Source organism: Gobius niger (genome assembly GCF_951799975.1).
Source record: "Gobius niger genome assembly, chromosome: 17".
Taxonomy (NCBI): Eukaryota; Metazoa; Chordata; class Actinopteri; order Gobiiformes; family Gobiidae; genus Gobius; species Gobius niger.
In genome coordinates, this window is record NC_136868.1 from 19,296,446 (window position 1) to 19,320,163 (window position 23,718).

Here is a 23,718-nt window from a genome sequence, read left to right on the forward strand (position 1 = left end):
TCTCCTTATTAAAAAAAAGTAAAAAAAATAAATTAAAAAAAGTAAATGCATTTTATCTGGCACAATTACCTTTAAATCAGTGTATCCAACACATCTAGATAATTTACTCGATTTCACAACAGCATTTAGCTCCAGTTTTCTGCTGAATGAGGGATTGATGACGACATCTCTACGCGACATTCTGCTGCTGCTGCTGTCGAGCTACAAACACATCCATCTAAGCAGGAAGCAGGGCCGACCTTAAACATGTTGTGCGCGATTAATTTTTCTGTATTTTTAACACATATTTTAGTTTTGACGTTCGCCACAACTGAAGCGGCTTCAGATCAGACCAAGACGGTGGAGTTTAACGTGAAACCCGGAGGAGTGGTGCACACTTTCACGGAGGGGATTGTAAGTTTGTTTTCTAAATGTTCAACAGTGGCACAATAAAAATAAACTTTGGTGTCTACTCTACAAATTGAACAAGCATTGTATTTGCCAGTTTGATATTAAAAGGTATAAAACTACATTCCTATGCTGTGTTATGCGCGTGCTTGTGACGTGTCGGCCTGTGAGCGTCTGACACGTCGCTGCCCAGTTGCCACAATTCCACCATTCATTGGTTAAAAAACGTCCCTTTGACAGTGTTTACTTTGGATGTTTTGTTTACTATAAAAATCTGTTGCTATTATGGTTCATACATATTTACATACTGCTGATTATTGTTTTAATTATTGTCCTCACTGTCACATTACAGGGCAAATATGTGTGTTCATTTACATATGCAGCACAAGGAGGAACCAATGAGGTGCGTTTCACTGAATACATCCATCCATCTAAGAATAAGTGTGAAGTCACAAAAAAATGTTTTTACTTGCAGGATTGGTTGATGAGTGTCGGGCTCAGTGATGATGATAGAATGTTTTCTTGCTCTATATGGAGGTAAGCATCCTGTTTGGGGTTATGATCCCAGAGGCTTATTCATTCTAGAAACATGCATAAGTCGAGACTGACTGAGGGCATCTGTTTTGTTTCCACCAGGCCTCAAGGAAAGTCTTACCTGTTTTTCACTCAGTTCAAAGCCGAAATGAAGGGAACCAAAATTGAATATGCCAATGCTTACGTAAGTAGAAATGATAAACCCATGCATGACCCGTATCCTATTATCTTCTATCTGTCCCAATATATTTAAACTAAACAGACAACAGAGAAACATACTGATAGTTACATTTTGTGATACATTTGTGCATCAAGCAAACAATAAGTTAAGCACTGCACTGTTCTAGTAGTAGAACAGTATTAGATAGTATTTTTTTTAAGTCAGAATATATTTATTAAGTACAAACGGGTACAACGGGTAACAAGTGTTAAAATGCAAATTGAGATTTCATGGTCGTAAGACCACTGGAAGCAAAATGGGACATTCAAAAAACAGTTTGTTTCTGAAATTTCTTGTCAGGTACCCCTTAAATTCCCCCATAGGCCCATGCTGAGTGACACAGCCACATAGTCCAGGATGTGAAGCATTTGTGTAGCCAAAACAAAACATGACCTCCGCACTAGGATATGTGATCAGAAAAATATTCAAGTAACTAAACAAGGAAAAAACTCACATTGACGTTACTTCACCTCTGTGAGTCTCCTGAGTGTGGTATTAGCAGAAAATGCCGCAATGTATCACAATGTTTCATTGCGGTAGATGGCTTGGAAACTCGCACCAAAGTTTTGCTGATGGTTTCAGCTGCAGTTATTTCATCACTCTGTCCAGCAGACCGTGCACTATAATAATATATTTAAAGAGGGAATAATGTGGGGATTGACTTAATGCACCTCACATTGTGCAGGCCACAAGCCTCTCTTAGCACTTGCCTGGTCAGTAACTGGTGATCCTGCCCCAGGGGGGCCACAAGTCTTATGTGCAGAGGACCAAACTAGGCTAGGAGCAAATGGTTTGATTTGAGTTACTGATAACAACAAACCGATATCACATTTTAAATAAGTTAAGAATATTAGGATATTTTAGGAACGATACAAACAAAACATTTTTACTCTTGCTTTTGAGAAATATCTGTTTAATTCATCAGGAAAAAATTACATAGTCATTTTTTTTTTCATATAAAAACCATAAACTTCAGGCATCTTTCATTATCATTCATTCTTTTATTGAACACATTAGATATGTTAGGCACAAAGCAATTCAAGTACGTGAACTACAGTCCTGAGAAATACACTGTCTTCATAGCAATCTACAGGTGCTTTATTGTTCAGGAGATGGCTTTAGATGTTTGTTCTTTAATGTAGGATGTGTTGATAGTTCTCGCAAAGAAGACAATTTGAAAATAAATGGTTTTGTGTTTAATGGTAAATTAATGTCTAGACTTCTGTCTTTGGAGTAAATCACACAATGACACGCCTCCTTCCCCCGACAAGGACAGAGCTCGCACTGTCATTAGAGAGAGTATATTTCCTCCTCCAGCTCTGGCTCCGGGCCCTGTAACAAAATGCGAACACACAGAGAATAACTTCAGTAAATGATGATGACAAAAATATGCCCTCGTGCACAAACACACCTGCTCCCCCCGCACAAAGTCCCCTTGACCTTGTCATCCTCCCACTTCAGCGACCGTCTGTTGCTATGTCTCCTCCTGCTCTGCTTATTCCTCTCCTGCCTCTACCCTTGCTCTGTATAACTTCTGCTTTTTGTCTAGTCACAGACCGGACACAGTGATGTGCCGCTGAAGTCAGAGGAGTTTACCATCGGCGACTCTGCAGGTGAGCAGACTATATTTCAGTTCAGTCAACTTGATCTGATTTGACATGTCAATCACCTCTCTCAGTCAGCCTCCCCTCACAGCACTGTGAAAGGTTCCTGCTGATTTGCCTCTTAAGCATATTCTCCTACTGTGAGTGGGTTGTTCCAGGAAAATTATTTGTAGTTTTTCTGTTTCTTCATAAATTCTGGAGTTACTAGGGATGGCACAAAATATCGGATCGCATCGCAATACTTTGCGCTGCAATACCAAATATTAATATTTTATCAAGTATCACAATACTTTCAATACTTGTGTTTGGAGAGAGACATTTTTATTATGCACACCATTGTTTTCCAGTAACCGCACTTGTTGCATTTTGTGTTAATGCACTTCTCAATCTTATTACTTCATTGAATGCCAATGACACTGACTTTTTACACATCTTAAGGTAAACATATTACTTATCATAATTACTTACTGTGTCGAAATACCCCCTGATCGGCCCCTGAGTATTGCGATGTGTATCAGATCATAACAAAGGTGGATCGCACCAGCCCAAGTGGTTATTGTCTGAGATTTGCAGGATGTCACACCAGTGTTCAGCAGTGTACAGTGGAGTTTAAAGGCCCCAAACTCAGACGCAGTGAAGTGCCTCATAACTCGTGAAGACATTTGAGATTTTTCCAACATAGATAGTTGCAGGTTATACTCCATTCCCTCCACAAGGAGGAGCTGTCCAGTCATCGCTCATATGCTCAAACAAACAGGTGCAGGATATGTAAAGTAAAGCTGGACTGAGCATAGTATCACGGTCCTGATAGTGATTTCTGTATTTATACTTTGGATTACATTTATTAAATGATGCACTTGAATGGTACATTGGCACAAGAGAGTGATTCTACTTCATATAATGGTCCAATACATAATACTCATCTGGCTCTATGCATCATAGCTTTTCTGTGCCAACCAGAAAAGCTGGTTGGGCCAGAGCTGTGGCTCTAAATCTGCTGCTGCTGCATCTTTGCAGCCGTGTGACACTAACTGTTTTCAGGTGCATTAGCTTCATACCACACCTGCTACTTTATTCTACACTAATCTTACACTTACACTTTCTGTGCTCTTGTTTGCAGTGACCCAGACTGATGGGAAGTTCAGCGCTCAGCTCTCAAAACTCACTGTGATTGGACGAACAGGACATGATGAGCTGTAATTGGCCAGGAGTGTGACTTGGCTTTAGCTGCATGGGACCAGTGTTTCAGCCCTGTAGTCGATGAAGGACAGTTCTTCCTGAGTGACACTTCAAAGGGAAAATGCTGCCAATTGTTTTATCATGGCAGCACTCTATTTTGCTACATTAATTACATGCTATTTCTACTAAATCGAATCTGTCTTCAAATGAGCATAGCTGGACATAAAACACCTTTTCTTTGTTTCTGAAATGACTTGATTTTAGAGAAATTTCATCTGCATTACAAAAGACGTGATCCACAGGGACTTCCAGTGAATGTTTACTCTACAGACCTGGCTTTGGGAGATTGTGGAGTATAGATTACATATTTGGAGTAGGCCAGGATTTATCCTTTGGTTTGTAATCCTGAAAGGAAAGTGAATAATCCCTAATATCATCAGCAGACACACACAAACGGTTACATTTGTTTTAGCCCTACTTTGTTCTGAGCCGCTATTAAGATTAGCTCTTTCCTCCTTCTGTTTATCTGAATCTGCTCCACATACTGTAGCTCTGAACCTTTGCGTACCAGCCCAAAAGTGACATTATAACTTGTGACTTGTGTAACTTGTGTTATTAGATGATGCAAGACTTGATAATTACACATACACTTTAACGATCTAAGTTATCTATGAAAAAATAATGAAATCTATGCCATAACACAAATCCTGTATTTAAAAGTTGACGCTTGTTCCTGCAGCTCATATTACATTTATGAATTCCCTTTTTGTCACAGTCTTTTCAAATCGTAATACCTCCACAATAGTGCTTTTTGAAGTTGAACTAAAAATTCATTCTGAAGTGGTGGGTTTGCGCAGACACCAGACAGTGATCGTGGCGCAGAGATGCCCTGAAGCTTTCATCCTGCAGTGCCACATGTGTGGATCAGCAGGAATATGTACATCATTATCACAAGTCTCTGTCCAGCCTGAGCTTTATGAAAGCCTTTATCTCCCACCCTCCGATTCTGTCTCAGATCCACACCAGTGTCCGGGCAATTGGATCTGCCATTGAATTCAGATTTGCAGGGCTTTGCTGATCGGCGGGTTACGTTACTTTACTGAGGATGCAGTATACCTTATTGTCGGAGGGTTCTCACATGGGGGATCTTATAGGGCAAAGGAAGCTCTCTGTGGGGCGGTTCGAGTCCCTTTGTCATCAGCGGGCCTTTACTTGGCCGTCGCAACAGGAAACGGCAACATCCAGATGCTGACCTAGAATAGATGAAAAACACACAATGAGTTACTTATTTTGTATGAGCTGTTTTCCTACTTCCTGTTGTGATTATAAAATATGATGCAGAATTCAATAAAGACCGAAGATAAATTGTTACTTGTGTCTGTGTTGTAAGAAGTATTAAATATTCAAGCGTTAACGCTGCTAAGGCCAAAGTGAACTTGACATGAGCAGTTTTATGCCCCTCGCCACATCTGTCTAAAATACAAATCATTTTAGCACCAGACAGTAATACGTGCTGAATATAAACAGTTTTTCTTCACAGTAGGGAAGTAGTTGGAATACAAATTGGGCTTGACACAAATGTAGTTTAAAGAAAGCACTTAGTTGAAAGAGTATTCTTCAAGCGTACTCAATTAACATATATTGTCCACAATTAATTGTTTCAGTGAGATAAAGAGCCTCTATTGTTTTGTCTTAATTTCAGGGCGGGGAGGGCTTTGCTGGGTAGGTCTGCCAAATCCCGAAGCACATATGGGAATGTATAGACCCTGATCTATGCGGGCTTACGGAGATCAAGTGCCAACAGGGATTTATTCATCTCATGTTAAGCCAGGGGAAAATCGGTAATCTTGATTGTCCTTTAATTGGCATCAAGTTCAAAACGCTGTGATGTAACAAGGAGACACATGTACCACAAGGGAAACGTGGCCTCAGCTATGAATAATATCAAATCAGAGCTCTCTTTGAAAAGCTGTTTGCGACACATTTGTCACACTTCCTTTTGCAGCGTCCTACGAGGAAATCGCTTGTTGCATAAAGTAAAACACGGATCCACCACTGTTTACGCCACTGGAGAGGTTTACCTTCAACTTTGGCCTCAATAAACAATCAGCATTTCAAATATGATGCTGTCTTTCTATATCGGGACACAGCTCTCAGGATTCTTGACAAAAATATTGAACGCAAAAGTCAACACATTTTGCTTTATATAATGCCGTAGATTCAAGCATTGATCATAAGGATTCAGAACAATTTGCAAATGCTACTTCAAAACATCCAAGCAGTTCCTCTTATGAATGTTTGCTTTGATATTACAATCTTATAAGTGGCGAATCCAGTTTTATTACCACCATTTCTGTAACAGATTTTGTGGCTGCTAAAAGACCAAAGGCTGCTAAATGCTTCTGAAATTGTGTCCGTTTTAAGTTTCAGCGCATAAAAAAGCCGCTGATTTACAACGGCATTTTCTACTGTCAGTTCGTCTGGCACTTCTGAATGTTTTTTTGTGTGTTTTTTTTCAGTTATAACTAGGACTTGTTTATCCCATCCCACTCATTTAGAAGGGAGCAGATGGAGGCTGTGGCCGGGTCAGTCAGGCCAGAGGCAGTAGAGGAGATGGGATTTCAGCACGGGGGGAAAAAAAATCGAGTTGTTAGTACTCGTGTCCAGCTGCCCCTTGTCCAAGCCTTGTAATGGACGCAGCAACAAACCCTTTTTCTTTTTCTTTTTCTTTTTTGGCTTTTGATTCAGTGACTCATTGACCATCAATACTCTTTAACAGCAATTATCTAACCCAGACAATGCTGCTGCCTCCTGGCTGCGCAGAATCTTAAAAAGACTTGCTTTATTGCCCTGTCGTCTGATACATTCTTTTTTTTTAAATTCCCTTTATATCTCCGCTCATCTAATTAGTCTGCTTCCTGTGCCCTTTAACTAGGCAGTATGTGGGAGGGTGGAGGTAAATGAGCATCTGTATAGGGAGTCTTGTTACTGGTGCAATAGCCTGACAGATGTTATGAAGCCCTGTGTATGTCTGGGAAGCACTCGAGAGTTCTGTGTAAAAATAAAAGTTAGAGCTCCTGACACACTCACCCTGGTCGCCTCCGTCACTGTGGGAACTTCAGCTCACCGGGGCAAGCTTAAGCTCACTCCATATTTGCTTGCGTTTTCTGTCTCACACCGTTGTGGATTGAAGCCTTCTCTTCTCCGGGTAGGGAGGGGCTTTACGAGACTCCTTTGGTTTTGAATGCTCGGACAGTCTATGATGTGGATATGGCGGTGGTTTACGCCCTCTGCGACTCTGCTGTCCGGTTTTAGGTTTAACCGAGAGAGCCATATGTGAGGGTCCCGGGATAGGCCCCACCGAAACTGACCGCCGCTCCCTTGTGGCCTCTCGGTCCGTGGGTGGTCTGACGCTGGACACCAGAGAGGATGCGCCAGATGCGTGGTTGCTTTGCAGGATCTGTTGACATCCAGGTTTGACAGACGCACTGGAGAACGGGGGCGGTTTGAGGTATGACGGGGAGTGAGGGGAGACGGCGGATGGAGGTGCAGGAGAGGGGGATTCGGGTTGGGTTACAGGGCTGTTGGGATGCTGTAGGTTTACAGTCAAAGGGGACAGCCCAGGAGTAGGAGGGCGCACTGGGAGCACCCTTTGGGGAGAGATGGGAGAGACGACAGTTTGTGTCAAGCCGTCCGTCTTGTCCAGAGGATGTTTAGAGCCTCCTTTTCTGGCTCCAAACCGCAGCGTGTTAGTATGCTCTGAGTTCACAGGCAACAGCAGGACACTGGGTGGAGACTGGCCTGTAGTTTGATTGTCTCTCCAAAAGTCGCTGTTTTGCGAAGCCCCTGACGGCCTGTGAATGACGCTTCCCACTGTCAAGGCACTTGAACTGGAGCTGTTGCTGCTGCTCTGAGTTTGAGGCTCTGGCTGCTCCTCCTCGTTCAGATCAATGGAGGACGTCAAATAGTCGATCTGCTGCACCACCTAGAAAACACACATGCGAAGAAAACAATTAGCCTGTGCCACCATGGCTACAATCAAGGCTAATTATTGCTCTTTCATGTGACTTACTATGTTGATGGCGCCCTACAACGTGACATTTGCAAAATACTTTTCCCTAACGTGGCCCGGAGGCAAGTCTTAACACGTGAAAGCCTAAAACACTTTGCATTGTGTGGTTCTGCATCAAGTTAATTGCTGCCTATTAGTGCGACAATATGCTTATTTGAATAATCACCGAAGCATAATGAGGTGGCATGTAAGAAAATGTACCAATTGGTTTAATGAAAGGCCAAACTTCCTGCCTAAAACTCTAAATGTAAATTGCTATATTGTAAACAGGGTACATTTTGTCTAAGCGTCCATTTATATAATTACCCATTAACAGCATATAGAGAAGATGGATTGCCTTGTTCTTGTAAATGCACCAAATGAGACACAAGAGCCAGCAACACACTGCTTTAAAAAAGTGTAGTTTCAAGCCAAAACCAAGACAACTATAACGGGAAACGTGTAAGCTACATTTACGTGGGAGTTCATTTGTTAAAGCATCTCTCTGGAGACAGAAGGGGAGCACTGTAGAATGCATCTCAGAGATACAGGGCACATCTAAAGACTTATTCAAATGACTGCAGTACCTACGCCTGAGTGTGTGCCCAACAATGCAAATAATTACACAGATGCATGTCAGAGAAGCCGTGCATTTACTGTACTAGTACTTGCCGTGATGGAGGGGATGGGAGGAAATGACACTGGGGAGAGTGTTTGACCTAATAGCGCTCCACCTGCTCTGCGCGCACAGACAAATCCCCTGCTGGAAGAGATGAATTTGAGTTTTGTTCTGTTCAGCAACATCCTTGTTAATGTCAATAAACTATCTGTTTTTATTTGTTTGTAGTTTTACATTTTAGCATGCTTTTTTTTCTATGTGTTTTCTTGTTTTGGACAACATGCTGCAATTACAATTATTTACAGACTTGTGTTTATCACAGGATAACACGTCCAGGAGCTGTAACATTTAAGAGAAGAATGAAATATGAACTGATAAAACAGGAATCATATTTTAGAAAGAGTAATGGTGTACTGTATCTGTCCTCTGCATTTGACCCATCCTTCAATGCTGCTGGGGCAACTCATAAGAGCAGTGAGTGACCGCAGTGCAGCGCCCAGGGACCCATCTTCAGATGTCCTGACAGGCTAATGGCCAGAATCACCTGGCAGGAAAATCAACCTATTGTGCATGTTTTTGGTTGATGGGGAAACCGGAGCGCCCAGTGGAAACCAGACGCGAGGAGAGAAACATGCAAACTCCACACAGAAAGTGTTTGTAGATGTCTAAACTGCTGAGTTTATGAGTTTTATAAGGGATGGGATATTTTCCTGTTTGCTCAGATATTGTACTCCCTTAAAAAGTCAATGCTTTGTGAATCACTAAATACAACTATTGAAGTGCAATTTCAATTTGATTGGGGAGAATAATATGGTGCAGGCCTGGACAGTTGCTGCCTCTTAATGTCAGAAATCACCGGAGACCAAAAGAGCGGATGACCCTTTTGTATCTCAAGGCAGTCGATAAAGACAATGTTGTTTGGCCCTCAGGTTTGTTGTGAGTGCTGTAACTCGGCTGCCTCTTCAATAGCACTTTTCTGCCAAGTTCTTTGGCAAAATGTCTGAGTCCAAGTGAACTGTTTGTCTCCAGAACAAACTGTCTGAGGGTTCATCAGAATTTCACAAAGGCGCAAATAGAGATGCTCATCTTTAAGATACATTGTAATGCAAACACTTTAAAATGATGTTACAATGAACCCTTTTGCACCCCTGTAGATCCAAGTGTAGTTTTAGCTAAACCGTGTCAAAAATACAATAAAAAAACATGTAAAGCTCAAGATATATTCCTTTACTTTACCAGGCTGATAACATCTGTCAAAAATCTTCTTTTACACCAGAGTGATTGGCTATTGGATAGAAATCAAGGGTTTCATGTAACAGAATACTAAAATAGGGCTTTGAACAAAATCTTCTCTGGTGCTTTATCTAGCTTTGCTCTGTCATCTTTCCCATCAAATGTTGTGTTATGTTGTTTGGCGTGTGCTCCTATCACGGTATCACAGTTTATGGTAGAGATGCACAATTACAGCATCTGCAATTGAATCAAAATCACAATCTGAATGTTAATGCTCCTGTTGAACCTATGCACGCTGAGAGATCTGAATATTGATATGATAAACCGCAAATCTAACTGCAAAACATACATCGAAAAATGTTCAGTTAGACATTTTATATAAATCACAAAGCCATCTATATGTGTTGCTCTCACTGGATAAAGCTGGGGAACTTAAATATAAATGGATTATGAAAAGGCCTGGGCTTTGATCCAGCTGCGCCTGGAGTAGCATCTGTCCATAAGGAGTTAGTGATGAGAGGGGCATTCACTGAGAGGCAGCGTAATGTCACTCCGCATCTCAAAACACAACACCAACGAAGCAGAACCAATTCCATATTTGTCGTCTTCAAAATGTAACTAAATTGAGACTTGTAAATGTTTGAACAAACTGTGCTGACTTCTTCACATAGGGGAAGGATTCTGCTGAGGGCGCACATTTCTAGCCCACTTTGTTATCTTCAAATGCAAAAAGCCCTAAAGGTTTTTAGCACAACACTTCTGCAATAAGACTGAACTGTATGTGAGGGTGGAAATGCTCGGTTTTGGAGTTGGGGAGAAAAAAAGCTTGTGAAACACCACCTCTTTCATTTCCTGCTGGACGTCCCGCAGAGCTCCCAGGACATGCTCCAGGTTGTCCACCACACGTTTGATCTGGATCCTGACTGCCTTCCTCTTGCCGTCCCATGCGCCGATTTTAGTCCGATCGGGTTGGAACCACGCCTGTTCCAAGTTCGTGATGCGCTCTGAGCTGGGTCTGGGTTTCCTTGGTCCTCTGAGTGTTTTGGTGCAGCCTGGACCCCTATTGGCGACCTGTGTTGAGAACAGAACTCCGTTTAGGGCCCGGTCTAGCTGTGTGTCCCTCAAAGAAGTCAGGTCTCTGTGGCTTTGGGAGTTCCTAGTCTGCTGGTGGATGAAGCTGAAGCTGGAAGTGAACTGGTGCCGGTTCAGGACGCTCTGGTGGGTTTCTGGTCCGACCCAGCTGGCCGAATGGAGGTCTCTTTGGCGGAAGCTACGGCTGGAGTAATCCCAAACCTTCTCCTTGTTGTCCACGCAAACCATGACGGGGGGCGTGCTTTTGGACTCCACTGCCGGTGCTGGCGGGGCAACTACTAATGGGCCATACCTCCTCAGCGTAGCGCAAATCTGGTCGCTCTGAGATGGGACAACATTTTGGGGGCTGCACTTGACTTCTATGTGGTTATCTTGGCCCAAGCACCTGTCCGCTTCAGGAGTAATGCTCGCTTCAGGATCTAGCTCGGGAGACTGGGTCCACCTGGCAGGACTGTCCTCTCGCTGCTTTCCAGTGAGAATGTGATGCCCTCTTAGGACCACGGGCAACATTCGGGCCACCCCGTTGCACCCCTTCTTCTCCTTGTCCTTGCCCTGAACGGAGAAGAAGCCCTTGCCTTTGAGGTGGTTGCGGTTCTCCGATACGGACTTGACTGCTCCATTGATGTTGCTGTCATGGTTCTGGTGGCTTTTCAAACTATTTCGCAGCCAGGGTAAGAAGTGTGGGCCGTGTGTCTTGAAGCCCTTGTGCTCCGATGATCCCCTGCTGTCAGAAAACATGCTGATAGATGGTAGCCTGATTCCACCTCCTCCATGTAGCTTCCCCGTTTAACAAACACTCCAATCAGCCTCGCTCCACTGACTTACTCCAAAACTTTTTCTCTCCCCGATAGCGCCTCCCTGCTGATCCGGTGTGTCTACTTGTCCCTATAAGGGCCAGTCCCGGTGTCGCTGATCTAAAAAACTCAACATGAAAATCCTTTTAAACAGCGTCCAATGTGGAGATGCCTTTCGTGCAGGCGCCTGTGTCGTTCTGACTCCGGTCGGTGCTGAGGAAGCTTCCCTCACTGTCGCTCCCTCTCTCTCGACCTCCTCTGCACTGCGCTGCCTCTCCTCCTACTCTCTCACTGCTCTCATTCCCTCATCTTTCTCCCCATTTCTGCCTCATCCTGCACACGTCCTTTCAGTCCCTTTATTGTCCCATTTGCTTGCTGCTCTGTCTCTTCACTCTCCCCTCTCTCTAAACCACCTCCTCTCTGCCAGCTGAACTTCAAACGCCTGTGAGAATAATCCCAATGTATAGCCACGCGATTTGCCCTGCCTCCAACTGATTACTCCTTTCCCGGCTCAGCCCCTCACAATTAAATGCCGCTTAGAGAGCAGAGGGCTCTAAAGGAGTGGGGCGGATGGCAGCGGGACAGGATGGAGGAGGAGTAGCGGGGGGCACATAATTGCGACCTACAGCATCAGAGACTAGCAGTTGTTTGACAGCAACTATAAGCTGCCCGGCTCCAAACAACAGGCTTCGTGTGGTATAGCTCTCTCTGGCTTGTTGTAACTGTCAGCAAATAGTGTCACATTCAGTCCCTGTGGTGTTTCTTGTTTTATTTTCTGCAGCATCCAACATCCATTTGTTCCAATTATGCAGCGACAGCTGCTATTTTCAGGTTACACATTCAAATTCTGATTCTTGGCTGTGTGGATTAGATTTCTTCAGCCTGACAAGCCCAAAGATGCCTCCTAGGTGCCTTTTTCACTCAGCTGCGGATGGATGGGCCCCTCCCTTGCTCACACTATTGATATGAAAGGAAGATGCCACAGCTCTACAAAAGCCCTGACAGTGTACTGTCACTCAGTGCATGGATCCTCAAAGCATCTGTCATTCTGTTAGTCAGCATACCAATTTATTCCTCTGGTAAAATGACTTAATTCAGTGACATGTGTGACTGCACAGGTACCAACGGGTGACACAAGATTCTGAGGCTGCGTAATCTTAGCTCAAGATGCAGGCGACAGTCCATCTGGAATAAAAACAATAAGGGCTCGGAGGCAGACAGCGTCTTCTATTAATCCTTCAGATGATGCACGCTCAGCACATGTGCTAGATTTTAGCTTGTGCATCCTTGTGCTTAAAAACTCTAAGGTTAAAAGCTCGACATGGATTAAAACATACACGCTGAGCACACATAAACACGGTGGCTGACTATTAATAACGCAGTTTTTTAATTTTGAAGTGTAGCTTTAGGCAAAGTTAAAGACAGCAGGCGAACAACACCCTCATATCCGACTGATCAATATTTAAAGGAATTAATTCTTAATATGCTCCCTTATGAAGCCATGTTCCCGGTACATCTTGGTTTGCGTGAGGCTGCAGTTTGTGCAACGAGTCCTTCAATCGTCTGTTTCTTTCCAGTCAACTGCCAATTCGTGAGCTCCATAAATAACATTGTGCACATGAAGCCCACAATCAATGCTATTTCTCTTTTTAGTTTCTAAGTGGAATATTAAGTCAGTATTGTGGACCATATAGAGCTGTCTGTCAGACCTGCTTTTACTTCTTCCATTATGTTGACAAGTTTGAGACAAAAAGGACCTTGGCTCTCGTGCTAAACGTATTCATCTTCAATAAAATCTTCACACAGGAGGAATCTAGTCCCTGTTTTAGTAATAGTGAAGCATCTGGCAACAGGACATGCAGAATAGCGCATATGGCCTCCTCCTTGTACCCTTGTCTGGCCCCCCGTAGTGGTTCACTCCATCAGACAGGCAGGGCCACTTAACGCATGGGAGTTTGCAGAACTTGTTCTCCACTGCAGATACCGTTTCCGACTTGGATTTCTTCGAGCACAAACACAGAGACAGCTACTGAACACCTTGCATAACCTGGTGGAAAAAATAGAGGCAAAAGGAGTGCTTTGAAAAGGCAGGACCCCGTGTCAGTCAAAAATTTACTGTGCAAAAAGGCTTTTAGTCACAGTGAGTGGCTGCAGGGTGCTGGGGGACTTTCTATAGACACCTGGACAGCAGAAGGATGCGGCGTGAACAAGATAAACCTGGCTGCGTTTGCTTCTGAATTAAAATGACTGGTTTTTCTTCGACTACACTCCCTTTTTTGTGGTTTAAACATGGAAGTGAGCAGATGCCATCCTCCCCAAAGTGTCCGGTGTCGTGCAGGAAAAAATCCTAAGGGCTTTAGCGCGACGTACGTGTGCGCTGAACTACCTTTTCATCTGCTCATGTATATTTTTTGCGTTGTTTGCTTTTCATCCTTCGACAACACGTCAGTCAGGTGCTCTCCAAGGACCTAGTATTGGAGACAGACAGCGTGAGGAATAAGCAATGCTGGGACACTTAGGAAGGAGGTGAGAGATATTGAAAGTAAAGGAAGAGTGCGTTTTGAAAGACTCCTAACTTCCAAGCTGACTGTCATAGTTATGCTTGCCAGAGGGGAGAGCACCTTTAAGCATACTGGATGAGTGACGATGTGAAGGGACTACAAACGCACAGTAATACATAATAAGCAGCACTTTCTGCACTGGCTGCCAAACCTACAGGAGCCTAATGGGGGGATTCAGAGCTGCAAGAAAGGTCAGCTAATCCCTCTAATCAATGTATCAATCACATATGAAAAAACAGAGTGGAGAAAGCAGGATTACTACAAAAACACTGAAAAGTTACCTCAAGGATTGATAGAAAATAGTTTACTAAAAGTGCCTGTGGTTCTTCTTTTTCAGTCTTATCTCAATTATGAATACTCTTGCACATATTAAGTATTTACTAAAAAAGACTTTCAGTATCAGATCACAGTTTATATTTTCTCAAAGTTGTACCGTCCTTAAAACAATTCAAGAGGAAACTATACTTTAACTGATTTGGCCACAGAAAAGGAATTATGGTCCCAGACACGTTTTAACTTTGTCAGGTGTTTGTGTAAGCTCTCAGCAGAGCAGGAATTTTCCATCAAAGCAAAAGTTTTCTCAGTCTAGCATTTTCTAAGTTCTGTGTAACTAGACGGGGCTGTTTGAGTTGAGGAAGTTTTGTCTCTCATTCAAGATTGCACGCTCATATGTCAGACGGAAAACGATCACTGCGACGAGTATTAATATTAATGCATGCATCAGTTTGATTTAGCGCTTCGTTGGGCGCTAAAAACTTGCATTTTTCCTTCACTCCACTGGTGGTAAGCTACTTTTGAAACTGTAGCTCCCCTGGGAAGACCGACCATCTGCCTCTCTGACCAACACCAACCACTCACTTACGCTTTACATTGAGTGTGTCTTGACCAAGGACATGACGCCCAGCACCTGCGAGAGCCAGCATTCAAATCGCTCTACCATCTGAGCCAGTCACTCAAGTTGTCAATAATTCCAGTACTGCTAGTTTTTAAAGGATAGTGTAGCACGATACAAAAACATCTGTAATAATGGGTCTTAAACTCAAAGTCAAACAAGAAAGGTCACAGCCCTCCCTCATTGATGCAGTATCCATGGTTACACAGAAAATAACTGCAATATAAATCTATCATATCAAATGTGCAGTCTTTGCAGGCTGATCTTTTGCCCAGAAGTGCAGATGCGAGCACAGCTCACTGTGTCAATACAATGCCCCGTGGTTTGTTTTGTCTCACCACCCACAAGTCAAACATTCAGATGTTTTTGTGCCTTTATTGACATCCAGTCGGTCGTTTGTGCCAAAACCAACTCGCTGTGTCCTGGAGTTTAAAAGTCTGCCTTTTCTCTCTGACAGCTTTACTCTGACACAAACAAACACATTGCAGTTGGATGTATGCATTCTAACCTAAACATCGTGATGCTTTGTATGAACATTTTGCACATAGGCCTTTTTTGCATATTTCCTCCATTCGTTTCAGTCATTATGATGCAGTAGAACAGCTCCTTTGTAGTCACTTCATCCTGGAGAAATGGTAATTATGCCTCAGCGGAAACAGATGCATTAGAGCACCAATACACATCTTAAGATTATCAAATCGTGACTGTCATGTTCAAGTTTTAATTTTCACTAAGTGTTTGAGGAAGGCCTTTTCAAGCAAACTCAAAATGGTCTTTTCTATTGCTTAATGCTTACAGACATCCTTCAAGTAAGTAAGGCTATTCAGCGCATTCACAAAAATAATCGAGAGGCTATACAGATTGAGAAAGCACTTGATCAAGAAAATGAAACTACAACAGACACTGGGTCAACCCCCTAAACCTGGGAGACTCTTGTACTTTCTCTTGCCAATTTGGCCAGTTGGGTTTCCAGATGTGAATGCAATAAGATAATGAAATACCCCCACACTGGACCTAGATATTCCCATGTTCTGTTATATTATAGGCCTACTGATTAATCCACATGTAACAATATATTGTATATATATAATAAAGAAAATGATCAAAAGGACTACTGCATGTCAGTGACTGAGCTTTACTTTTACTGGCGCATATAGCCACGTGGCGGTGCAGCTGCAACAGGTAGGCGCTACCTTTGAATTTCCATATTAAGCTACCGAGTTTGGGCGCCTATGAGGTCAGGCACGGCAACTTGGATACATTGACAAAAATGACATAAAATATGAATCATACAGTTTGATAAATGTTCGTAATAAATGCAATATTCACATCACTTACCCGCTGGGGCGACACTACTGTAACGGAGCGTCGGAGCAGGGCCGGGGGCGCCGTCCTTGCCCCTGATTGGACGAAAAGGGATGGGACGGACCTATAGACTGTACTAGTGATGGATGGGGCTGGGACGTCGCCATGGATAACGATGCATTATAAAAAAAATCATAATCCATGGGTTTTCAGAAACGTTTAACAAAATTTTGCAGGGATAAACTGCAGATTTATCACAACATTATGAACCACCTTCAAAACAGCAGAATTAACCCTTTTTACAGATGTTTCATGTCCAAACAGTGCCTTTGCCTTCACCTTCAATCAAAAAATAAACCACAACCACAGGTTTTATCCATCAAATCCACTGATGGTTACAAAACTCGCCTTTCGACTGGCAATGTTTTGAAGGATTTTATATATTTTTTTGTGCGAGCTGGAAACAATTCTGTGTGAGCTGGGGGAAAGGGATTTGATGGTCTGAATCCAGGTCATACATAGTCAGATTAACCCGTGATCTAGACTGAAAATTCAAATGGGAGGCCACCATGCACACAATGATTAAACAAGAGAAGACAGGAATTTAATTGTTTAAAAAAGTAAATTGTATTATATTCGTGTGTACATACAATACAGAGGCACAAACAGACATATGTACAAAAGATAGAAAGGATTCACAAAGTTTGAACACAGATTTTTAGCTTGGGTGATAGTGAGGCTGTGGCAGACGCTCCTGTAATCTTACAACCCAAGCCTTTTTCTCCTAATGTGTGTCATGGATTAGACGTCAAAGAGGACTGATAAAAATGACATTCAAGACATGGGATTTTCTACGAAGACTGTGATTTAGTTGAGTTGTTAAGAATGCTTTATTACAAAATGCAACAAACAATGGGGGAAAAAAGGATTGCGACTGCTACAGCCCCACCTGAGTCATCATTAGCTCCATTACCAGGGACATAATTTTCAAGTGCGTGCTGTTTTCCTGAAGTGTCGCGCGGGCTGTGAAAAGGGGGCTGCATTTTGAGTAACATTAGTTGCTAAGTGCCACTGCTGTGTGTGGATGAAGTTAGAGTTTCAAGCAATCCTATCTGGAGAAAAAAAAAAAAGCTCGGCGCTTATTATTACACGGCTCAATTTCCAATTCTCTCACAGGTACGCACACAAACACACGCACACACACTCGGAATGCAAAATGAGGCCGCGGCACCAAACAATCTCCCAGACAGGCTCAGTGATACAAAAACAAGCGGACAAAAAGGAAAAGACAGCCATTATGTGAGGCAAGGGCTAGTAACTATTCATATGTGCCTGTAAAAGGACATCTTTCACTTGTGCATGGAGATTATCACATTAGATCAGGCTGTTGTGAGGCAGACTCGAGTACAGCTGACTGGTGTCTGGGTTTACGTTGGTCTACTTTGATTTGTAAACAATATCTAATCTCTTTTGTCTGGGTGTTAAAAGTTGAAGGGTGCACTGCTACTTTGCTCATGTTTAGTTGATGAAGACCTAACGCATTTTACAGAACACACTTGTTTTGGATATGTAATAATGTGATTTAACACGCAAATATTTTCCGAGATGGTTCTTGGACTTGCTCCCCCTGGCAGGCTATATAGTTTTAGTGGCCGCATTGCGCTGGCCAGTCTGTTTGACATGTGCAAAGCTGTGTCCAACCTTTCATCTTGCTGCTTGTGGGGAGTCTTTTCAGTCTACCTCTGTCGGAATCCAAACCAGAGTGTTCGTGAAAGACCTGAGAAACTGCCCTTAAAGCTCAAACAGAGCCTGCACTATCATTACAGGCTAACACAGAAATCTATTATAACAAGTAGGTCTTGTGTTGTGATGAAAGCCGAGGAAACCTTTACACCCGGTGCTACACTCGCCTCCTCTCCTGCTGCTTTTATGACATTTTATGATGCTAAATGGAAGTCTTTCTGTGCAAAAAGCTCAAGACCGCGCAGCTAGACATGGGAGTTATGACAACAACACAGTCAGATCTCTTTGTGTTTACATTCCTTGTTTGACCCAAATACTTCATATTTGTTGTTGAGGCTATAAAAGTCAAAGAAACAGGGGTTTAGAAGTGCTTTCTTTATACTGTACAAACCTGGCCTCTTTGGTAAAGTTCAGTGCATGTAGGTGAATTGTGTAAAAGCAGACTAAGCAGGATTACGTTGTCTGCTGTGGTCACATGATGTCAAGGATGCAGAAAAATACAGTACAGCGCTGGTTCAGAGTTTGAGTGCAATACTTACTTTAAAGAAAAATCTTACTTAAAAAAAAAATAACATCCTACTTTCTTCGTTGTTTGAGAAAGAGCAATTTCCTCCACTCCTGGTGCTTCCTAACTCACTTTGCTCCATTACAGGCACCTCGCAGAGAAGCTACTAAAGGCCTGTGCCTGGCTTCATGTTGTTTTGATTAAATAAGAGAGCAAGCCTAGTGCCCTTCAAATAAAGATAAAAAGTGTTTTTTTCTTTCCAAGGCACAGTTGTCAAGGCTCCTACCTCTGGATATACTGATACGAGCATGGAGTGATACATTCATTAAAAAAATCGGCTACATTTGGTTTAAAACAAGTCTGGAGATACAACTTTGGGTTTACTAGCAAAGAGCATAACAGTGTAATGTTTAAAGACTCACACAAAAAATAACACCCCCCCCAAAAAAAAAACAGCCCACGATTGTCTGTGTAAAGCAAAAAGTCGGCGCACGAGGACGTAAAAAGTGCCTGGGGACAAGGGCGACGGAGGTCAGAGATTCCCCTCGTCAAGCATCTTGTTGACGCCGTTGCAGATCCTTTGAATGTGAGCGCGGTACACTTCGGAGGGGCCGTACAGCGCCGCCAGGAAGTCACAGTCGGAGAAGTGATTGAAGACGTGGTTGATGCGCTGGTGGCTCTTCTGCGTCAGGTGCCGTTTGATGGCCTGATGCAGCAGGTCGCGGCAGTCATTCAAAATGGCGCTCATCACGCGGCGGTCGAAGGTGAACTCAATCTGGTGGAAGCTGACCGCGGTCATGGCCAAAGTGTGCACCTTTTTCCTGAGACATAAAAGAGACAAGCAGAGTAGTGGTTGCATTCTCTGACCTCGTGAGTTTCTGAAGGGGCAGGAACTTCAGGCTTGAGGACTCGGACTTGGACTCAAGGACCAAGGAATGGGACTGATTGTTCTCTCAAGTCCTTGGCAGTACAGATCTCTTAACACATATGGTTTTATAAGTGTTTAGATTATGATTTAAATGTCTAAAGCAGTTATGTAAATGCCATCAGAAGTAATTGGAGGGTTCATGCTCATTGGACACTGCGTGGAAAATGGCACTCATCTTAAAAAAGACGTCACTACCACTTTGGTGCTGTCCCTACTCAGTGGATAAAAATAGAAACTGCTTCCTTTTGACTTCAGTTTCACATCCTAATAATGTTTTGTAGTATTTTTCTGTCACAGCAAATACAATAGGCTATAATTGCCGTTTCCCCTGGTAACCACTTGAGTTTTTCACAAACCTCGCAGCAGAGTTTTGCAATTTAATGGAAAATGTATTAAACTGCAAAAGTCAATTTTCTTGATTCGCTCCCCTCTTTTATGATGAGTCAACGCAGAAAAACTTGTGTATGAATCTTTTCTATGCTTAATCGTATTAGAGGTCCATGAACTGGATACAGCAGATGTCAAAAGCAGGGTTGGCACTCGGGCTGAACGATATGGACAAAATTTCATATCTCGATATTCATGCCATGGGTTAGGTGAAAACTCAGCATTTTCCAGAAAAATTCAATCATAGTACAAAAGAGTGCAGCTTTATTGTTGAAAATCTATATTGTTGATATGGTTTTAATATTTTGAATGTTCATATCTCTATATAAATACAATAACGATATATTGTCCTTTTGCGATATTATATATCTTGAATGTTCATATCTCGATATCGATACTCTGGATGAATTCACTCAATACATGCATGTCTTTGAACAGTGGAACTCAGGAAAGAGGTGGAGGGACAGGAGGGCATAATCATAATAGTCTAATATAGGGTAGTGCAAAGTTACAGCTATGACCGATCTCAATAATTAGAATAGCACCATTCTGGAAACATACAGGTGCATACAGAATATCATGACTTTTACTTCTGTTGTTCAACTTAAAATGTGAAACTAATATATGATATAGACTCATTACATGCAAAGCAACATATGCCCAGCCTTTGTTTCAAATCATTTTGATGATTATGGCTCACAGTCCATTTTTTTTTTTTTTTACAAGCTGAGCCATAATAATCAAAATGATAACAAATAAAGGCTACATAATCTCACTTTGCATGTAATGAGTATCATATATTAGTTTCACATTTTAAGTCGAATAACAGATGTAAATGCACTTTTTCATGATATTCTAATATATGACGAGCACCTGTACAGCATCACGATTTTTCCACCTGAAATATTGCAATTTGATTTGCAATTAACAGTTTAAAACCAATATTCACTTCTTATAGCACATTTTAACATATCCAGGAGCATTAATATTTGAAAGAAGGAAGTGTGAGGGACTAGTTGTGGCCATTAAAGGAACAGGCCACCATAAAGTCACACAAAATTAAACATGCACATTTTCTTTGGTATTTTTGCGTGACTGAGCTCACGCACAAAGACCAGGTACGCATCAATTCGTCTATGCTCAATTAAAGGGATATTTCAGGATTTTTTACATGGGGCCTCATTTCCAAGTTATTCAGAGTGTTGCTGATTTCTGGATATGTTTTTTTTTTGTAATTCATGCAGTTGTTATATTTGAAGAGTTTTGTGGTGCTAGGCTAGTGCAAGGCTTGCGCACGTCTATGGTAACTAGTAGCCTGCATTAAAAACTGTCTGACCTGCTCCACAGTGCATCTGAGGCAAATCACTTAACGGCAGACTAACGATATAAATGTCTGTGTCGAATCGTCGATAGAATAATTTTGGGAATATAACTGACCTTAAATCACATGAATGATCGCATTTTGAGGGACTATTTTCTAGCAGATCACTCCGCAGCTGCGTAGCTTATACAACCACAAAGCAGATGCTGCTCAAATATAAGTTCTTTAAAATGCAAAATGGTTAAAATTACTCTATCGACACAGACATTTATATGGTTAGTCTGGCGTTATAAGTGATTTGTCTCAGGTGCACTGTGGAGCGGGTCAGACCACGAAAATATGCCACGAAATATATAAGAACTTCAAATATAAGAACTGCTTGAATTACAAAAAAAATATCTCCAGAAATCAGCAACACCCTCGATAACTAGGATATGAGGCCCCATGTCAAAAATCCTGAGATATCCCTTTAAGAACATATCTCAGTATGGAAAAACGGGTCCCTCACACTTCCTTCTTTCAAATATTAATGCTCCTGGATGTGTTAAAATGTGCAGTCACAGGTCAGTCTTTGGAGGGAGTTTGAACTTTGAGGAATACAATAAAAAATATTTAGTATATTATATTTGATAGTCATATTACTTAGTTTATAATGAAAAAATAAAATATAACAAAAAACAGAAATGAAACTTACAATGGTTCAATATGAAACCATTGTTTTTTTTCTTTAAGGTCACATCGTCAAGCCTGAGTGTAATACACCGCATCAGTAAAATGTATTTTTTCCCACCTGAAATTCTCCACCAGGATCAGCTCTTCGTTGTTAAATTGGTTATTCCTATAGAGCACCCCCAGCTTCACCACCATCTTGATTAGGTTTTTGATGATTTTCTGGGACTCCTTGCGGTTGCGCGTGTACTCTTTGGTCACGCGGTAGAGCTCGTCCAGGACCTCGCTGCTGGTGTCGTCAATGAACAGGTTGGCCACACTCTTGGTGGCCATTTTGCTCATCAGTTTCTTCTGAGCCTGCAGCGCCAGACTCTTGGTGCTGAAGGCGTCCATGGTCAAGGCCGGACTGCAAGGAGAGATATGCAGTCAGTGAGATAAATGAAAGTATATTTTTAGCAGCAATACTTTTATAAATGCAAGCAAAAAGTTCATACACCCTTGTGACATTGCCCTGATATCATCCATGGGGCTGAAGCAACTGAAAATACCATCTACTCTAACACAATTTAAGCTGCGGGGACTAGAACTGTCCCCTTTATCACATAATGATCCGTGGCAGCTGTCAAATTAGTCCCAGCACCCCCTGCCTTTGAGTCTACAAGGTAGTTAGAAGAATGTGTCATTGCGAGCGTAGGAGACCAGTCACAGGAGACACTGCAACCTGGACTTGTGCAGAATCCATTTCAAGAACAAGCAGTGAGTGAAACAGAGGAAATCACAGACTCAATGGCAGCAAATGTCTGATTTGTGTCAACCGCCTTAGTGTTTATGCGTCAGAGGCGACACACCGGCGCTGGGCTCATAAAGTGGTAGGGGTCACAGGAGTCAAATCCTTCTCGAATATCGAATAGGCCTCAGCATCCCAACCGCGGCATCTCAGTGCGTTTCACGGGTCACCACTTCAGGTTTGTAAAGTACTATTTTTGAAAATAGAATTAATCATTTTCAGGGCTCTTTGGGTTTCACCTTCACACTTCTTAAGAATAAGGAGAAGGGCAGTAAACAGACATGAACTGCTGCTCCAAGCGCTGCATTAGAAGCAACGGGTGTATGAAAGCGATGGCATTGGATATTAACATTGTTGCATGGAGTGATATAATAGACATGCAAAAACACCTCAGGCCAACTTCATTATGGAAAATCTCCTAAGTACATACTTTAATCTTCCCATTCTTTACTCATATTACAGTGCTGTCATAACAAAAGCATTTATTTACGGTAAGTGCCACATTCAAATTCAATTCAATTATTTATGAAAGAGTACATTTCTCGTTATACTGAAAATGAGTTTGATAAGATAATTGAAAATTGGATTGGAAAAAGAAAAACGACTGCAGTGATAAAGGACCTGAAGTGTTGAGATGCCATTAGTGTGACAGATTGAGTGAGCGATGACATCCACCGGTGACTCGTGATTTTATCATTGGTACTAGACGGCAGTAGTCTGCTGCTACACCGGGTGACTTTCATTTCTCTCTCACTGCCTATCGCTGCAATGCCCCTCCAAGAATATCAATAAGACTCCTTAGAGAGCGCGTCAGCGGGAAGCATCCCAGGGAAGAAGACACACGAGACAGATAGAGCAAAACCCTACACAAAGGGTGTGTGAGATATCAGTCCCAAAATACAGAGAA

General features: G+C 42.3%; 3 protein-coding genes across 4 annotated transcripts; 1 reads left to right on the forward strand and 2 right to left on the reverse strand.

Annotated features, from left to right (window-relative positions):
- The first annotated feature begins 188 nt into the window (after positions 1-188).
- mydgf (myeloid-derived growth factor) lies at positions 189-4,489 on the forward strand. The gene is made up of 6 exons (XM_079575316.1): positions 189-393; positions 740-790; positions 863-924; positions 1,024-1,105; positions 2,691-2,754; positions 3,866-4,489. Exons 1-6 carry the CDS (start codon positions 247-249, stop codon positions 3,943-3,945), a joined length of 486 nt encoding a protein of 161 aa, XP_079431442.1. The 5' UTR covers positions 189-246; the 3' UTR covers positions 3,946-4,489.
- LOC306977132 (uncharacterized protein) lies at positions 2,131-12,193 on the reverse strand. Of its 2 annotated transcripts, XM_079575314.1 has the most exons (4): positions 10,668-12,193; positions 7,015-7,909; positions 5,041-5,177; positions 2,131-2,473 (listed from the first exon to the last, which is right to left on the reverse strand). In XM_079575314.1, the coding sequence occupies exons 1-2, from the start codon at positions 11,655-11,657 to the stop codon at positions 7,097-7,099; spliced, it is 1,803 nt and encodes a 600-aa protein (XP_079431440.1). In that variant the 5' UTR covers positions 11,658-12,193; the 3' UTR covers positions 2,131-2,473; positions 5,041-5,177; positions 7,015-7,096. The 2 variants fall into 2 exon arrangements, with proteins under 2 accessions (XP_079431440.1, XP_079431439.1); XM_079575313.1 differs by lacking the exon at positions 2,131-2,473 and having other exon boundaries at positions 4,532-5,177.
- Positions 12,194-19,180: 6,987 nt separating this feature from the next.
- tnfaip8l1 (tumor necrosis factor, alpha-induced protein 8-like 1) lies at positions 19,181-22,426 on the reverse strand. The gene is made up of 2 exons (XM_079575112.1): positions 22,146-22,426; positions 19,181-19,540 (listed from the first exon to the last, which is right to left on the reverse strand). The coding sequence occupies exons 1-2, from the start codon at positions 22,415-22,417 to the stop codon at positions 19,252-19,254; spliced, it is 561 nt and encodes a 186-aa protein (XP_079431238.1). The 5' UTR covers positions 22,418-22,426; the 3' UTR covers positions 19,181-19,251.
- Positions 22,427-23,718: the final 1,292 nt, after the last annotated feature.

Excerpts from the sequence above, each read along its gene's own strand:
- mydgf (XM_079575316.1), top strand. The coding sequence starts at position 247 with ATGTTGTGCGCGATTAATTTTTCTGTATTTTTAACACATATTTTAGTT. Across the intron at positions 791-862 it reads CACAAGGAGGAACCAATGAG|GATTGGTTGATGAGTGTCGG; the intron begins GTGCGTTTCACT and ends TTTTACTTGCAG. Across the intron at positions 925-1,023 it reads TTTTCTTGCTCTATATGGAG|GCCTCAAGGAAAGTCTTACC; the intron begins GTAAGCATCCTG and ends TGTTTCCACCAG.
- LOC306977132 (XM_079575314.1), bottom strand. The coding sequence starts at position 11,657 with ATGTTTTCTGACAGCAGGGGATCATCGGAGCACAAGGGCTTCAAGACA. Across the intron at positions 7,910-10,667 it reads TCCAGCAGGAAATGAAAGAG|GTGGTGCAGCAGATCGACTA; the intron begins GTGGTGTTTCAC and ends TGTGTTTTCTAG.
- tnfaip8l1 (XM_079575112.1), bottom strand. The coding sequence starts at position 22,417 with ATGGACGCCTTCAGCACCAAGAGTCTGGCGCTGCAGGCTCAGAAGAAA. Across the intron at positions 19,541-22,145 it reads ATCCTGGTGGAGAATTTCAG|GAAAAAGGTGCACACTTTGG; the intron begins GTGGGAAAAAAT and ends TTTATGTCTCAG.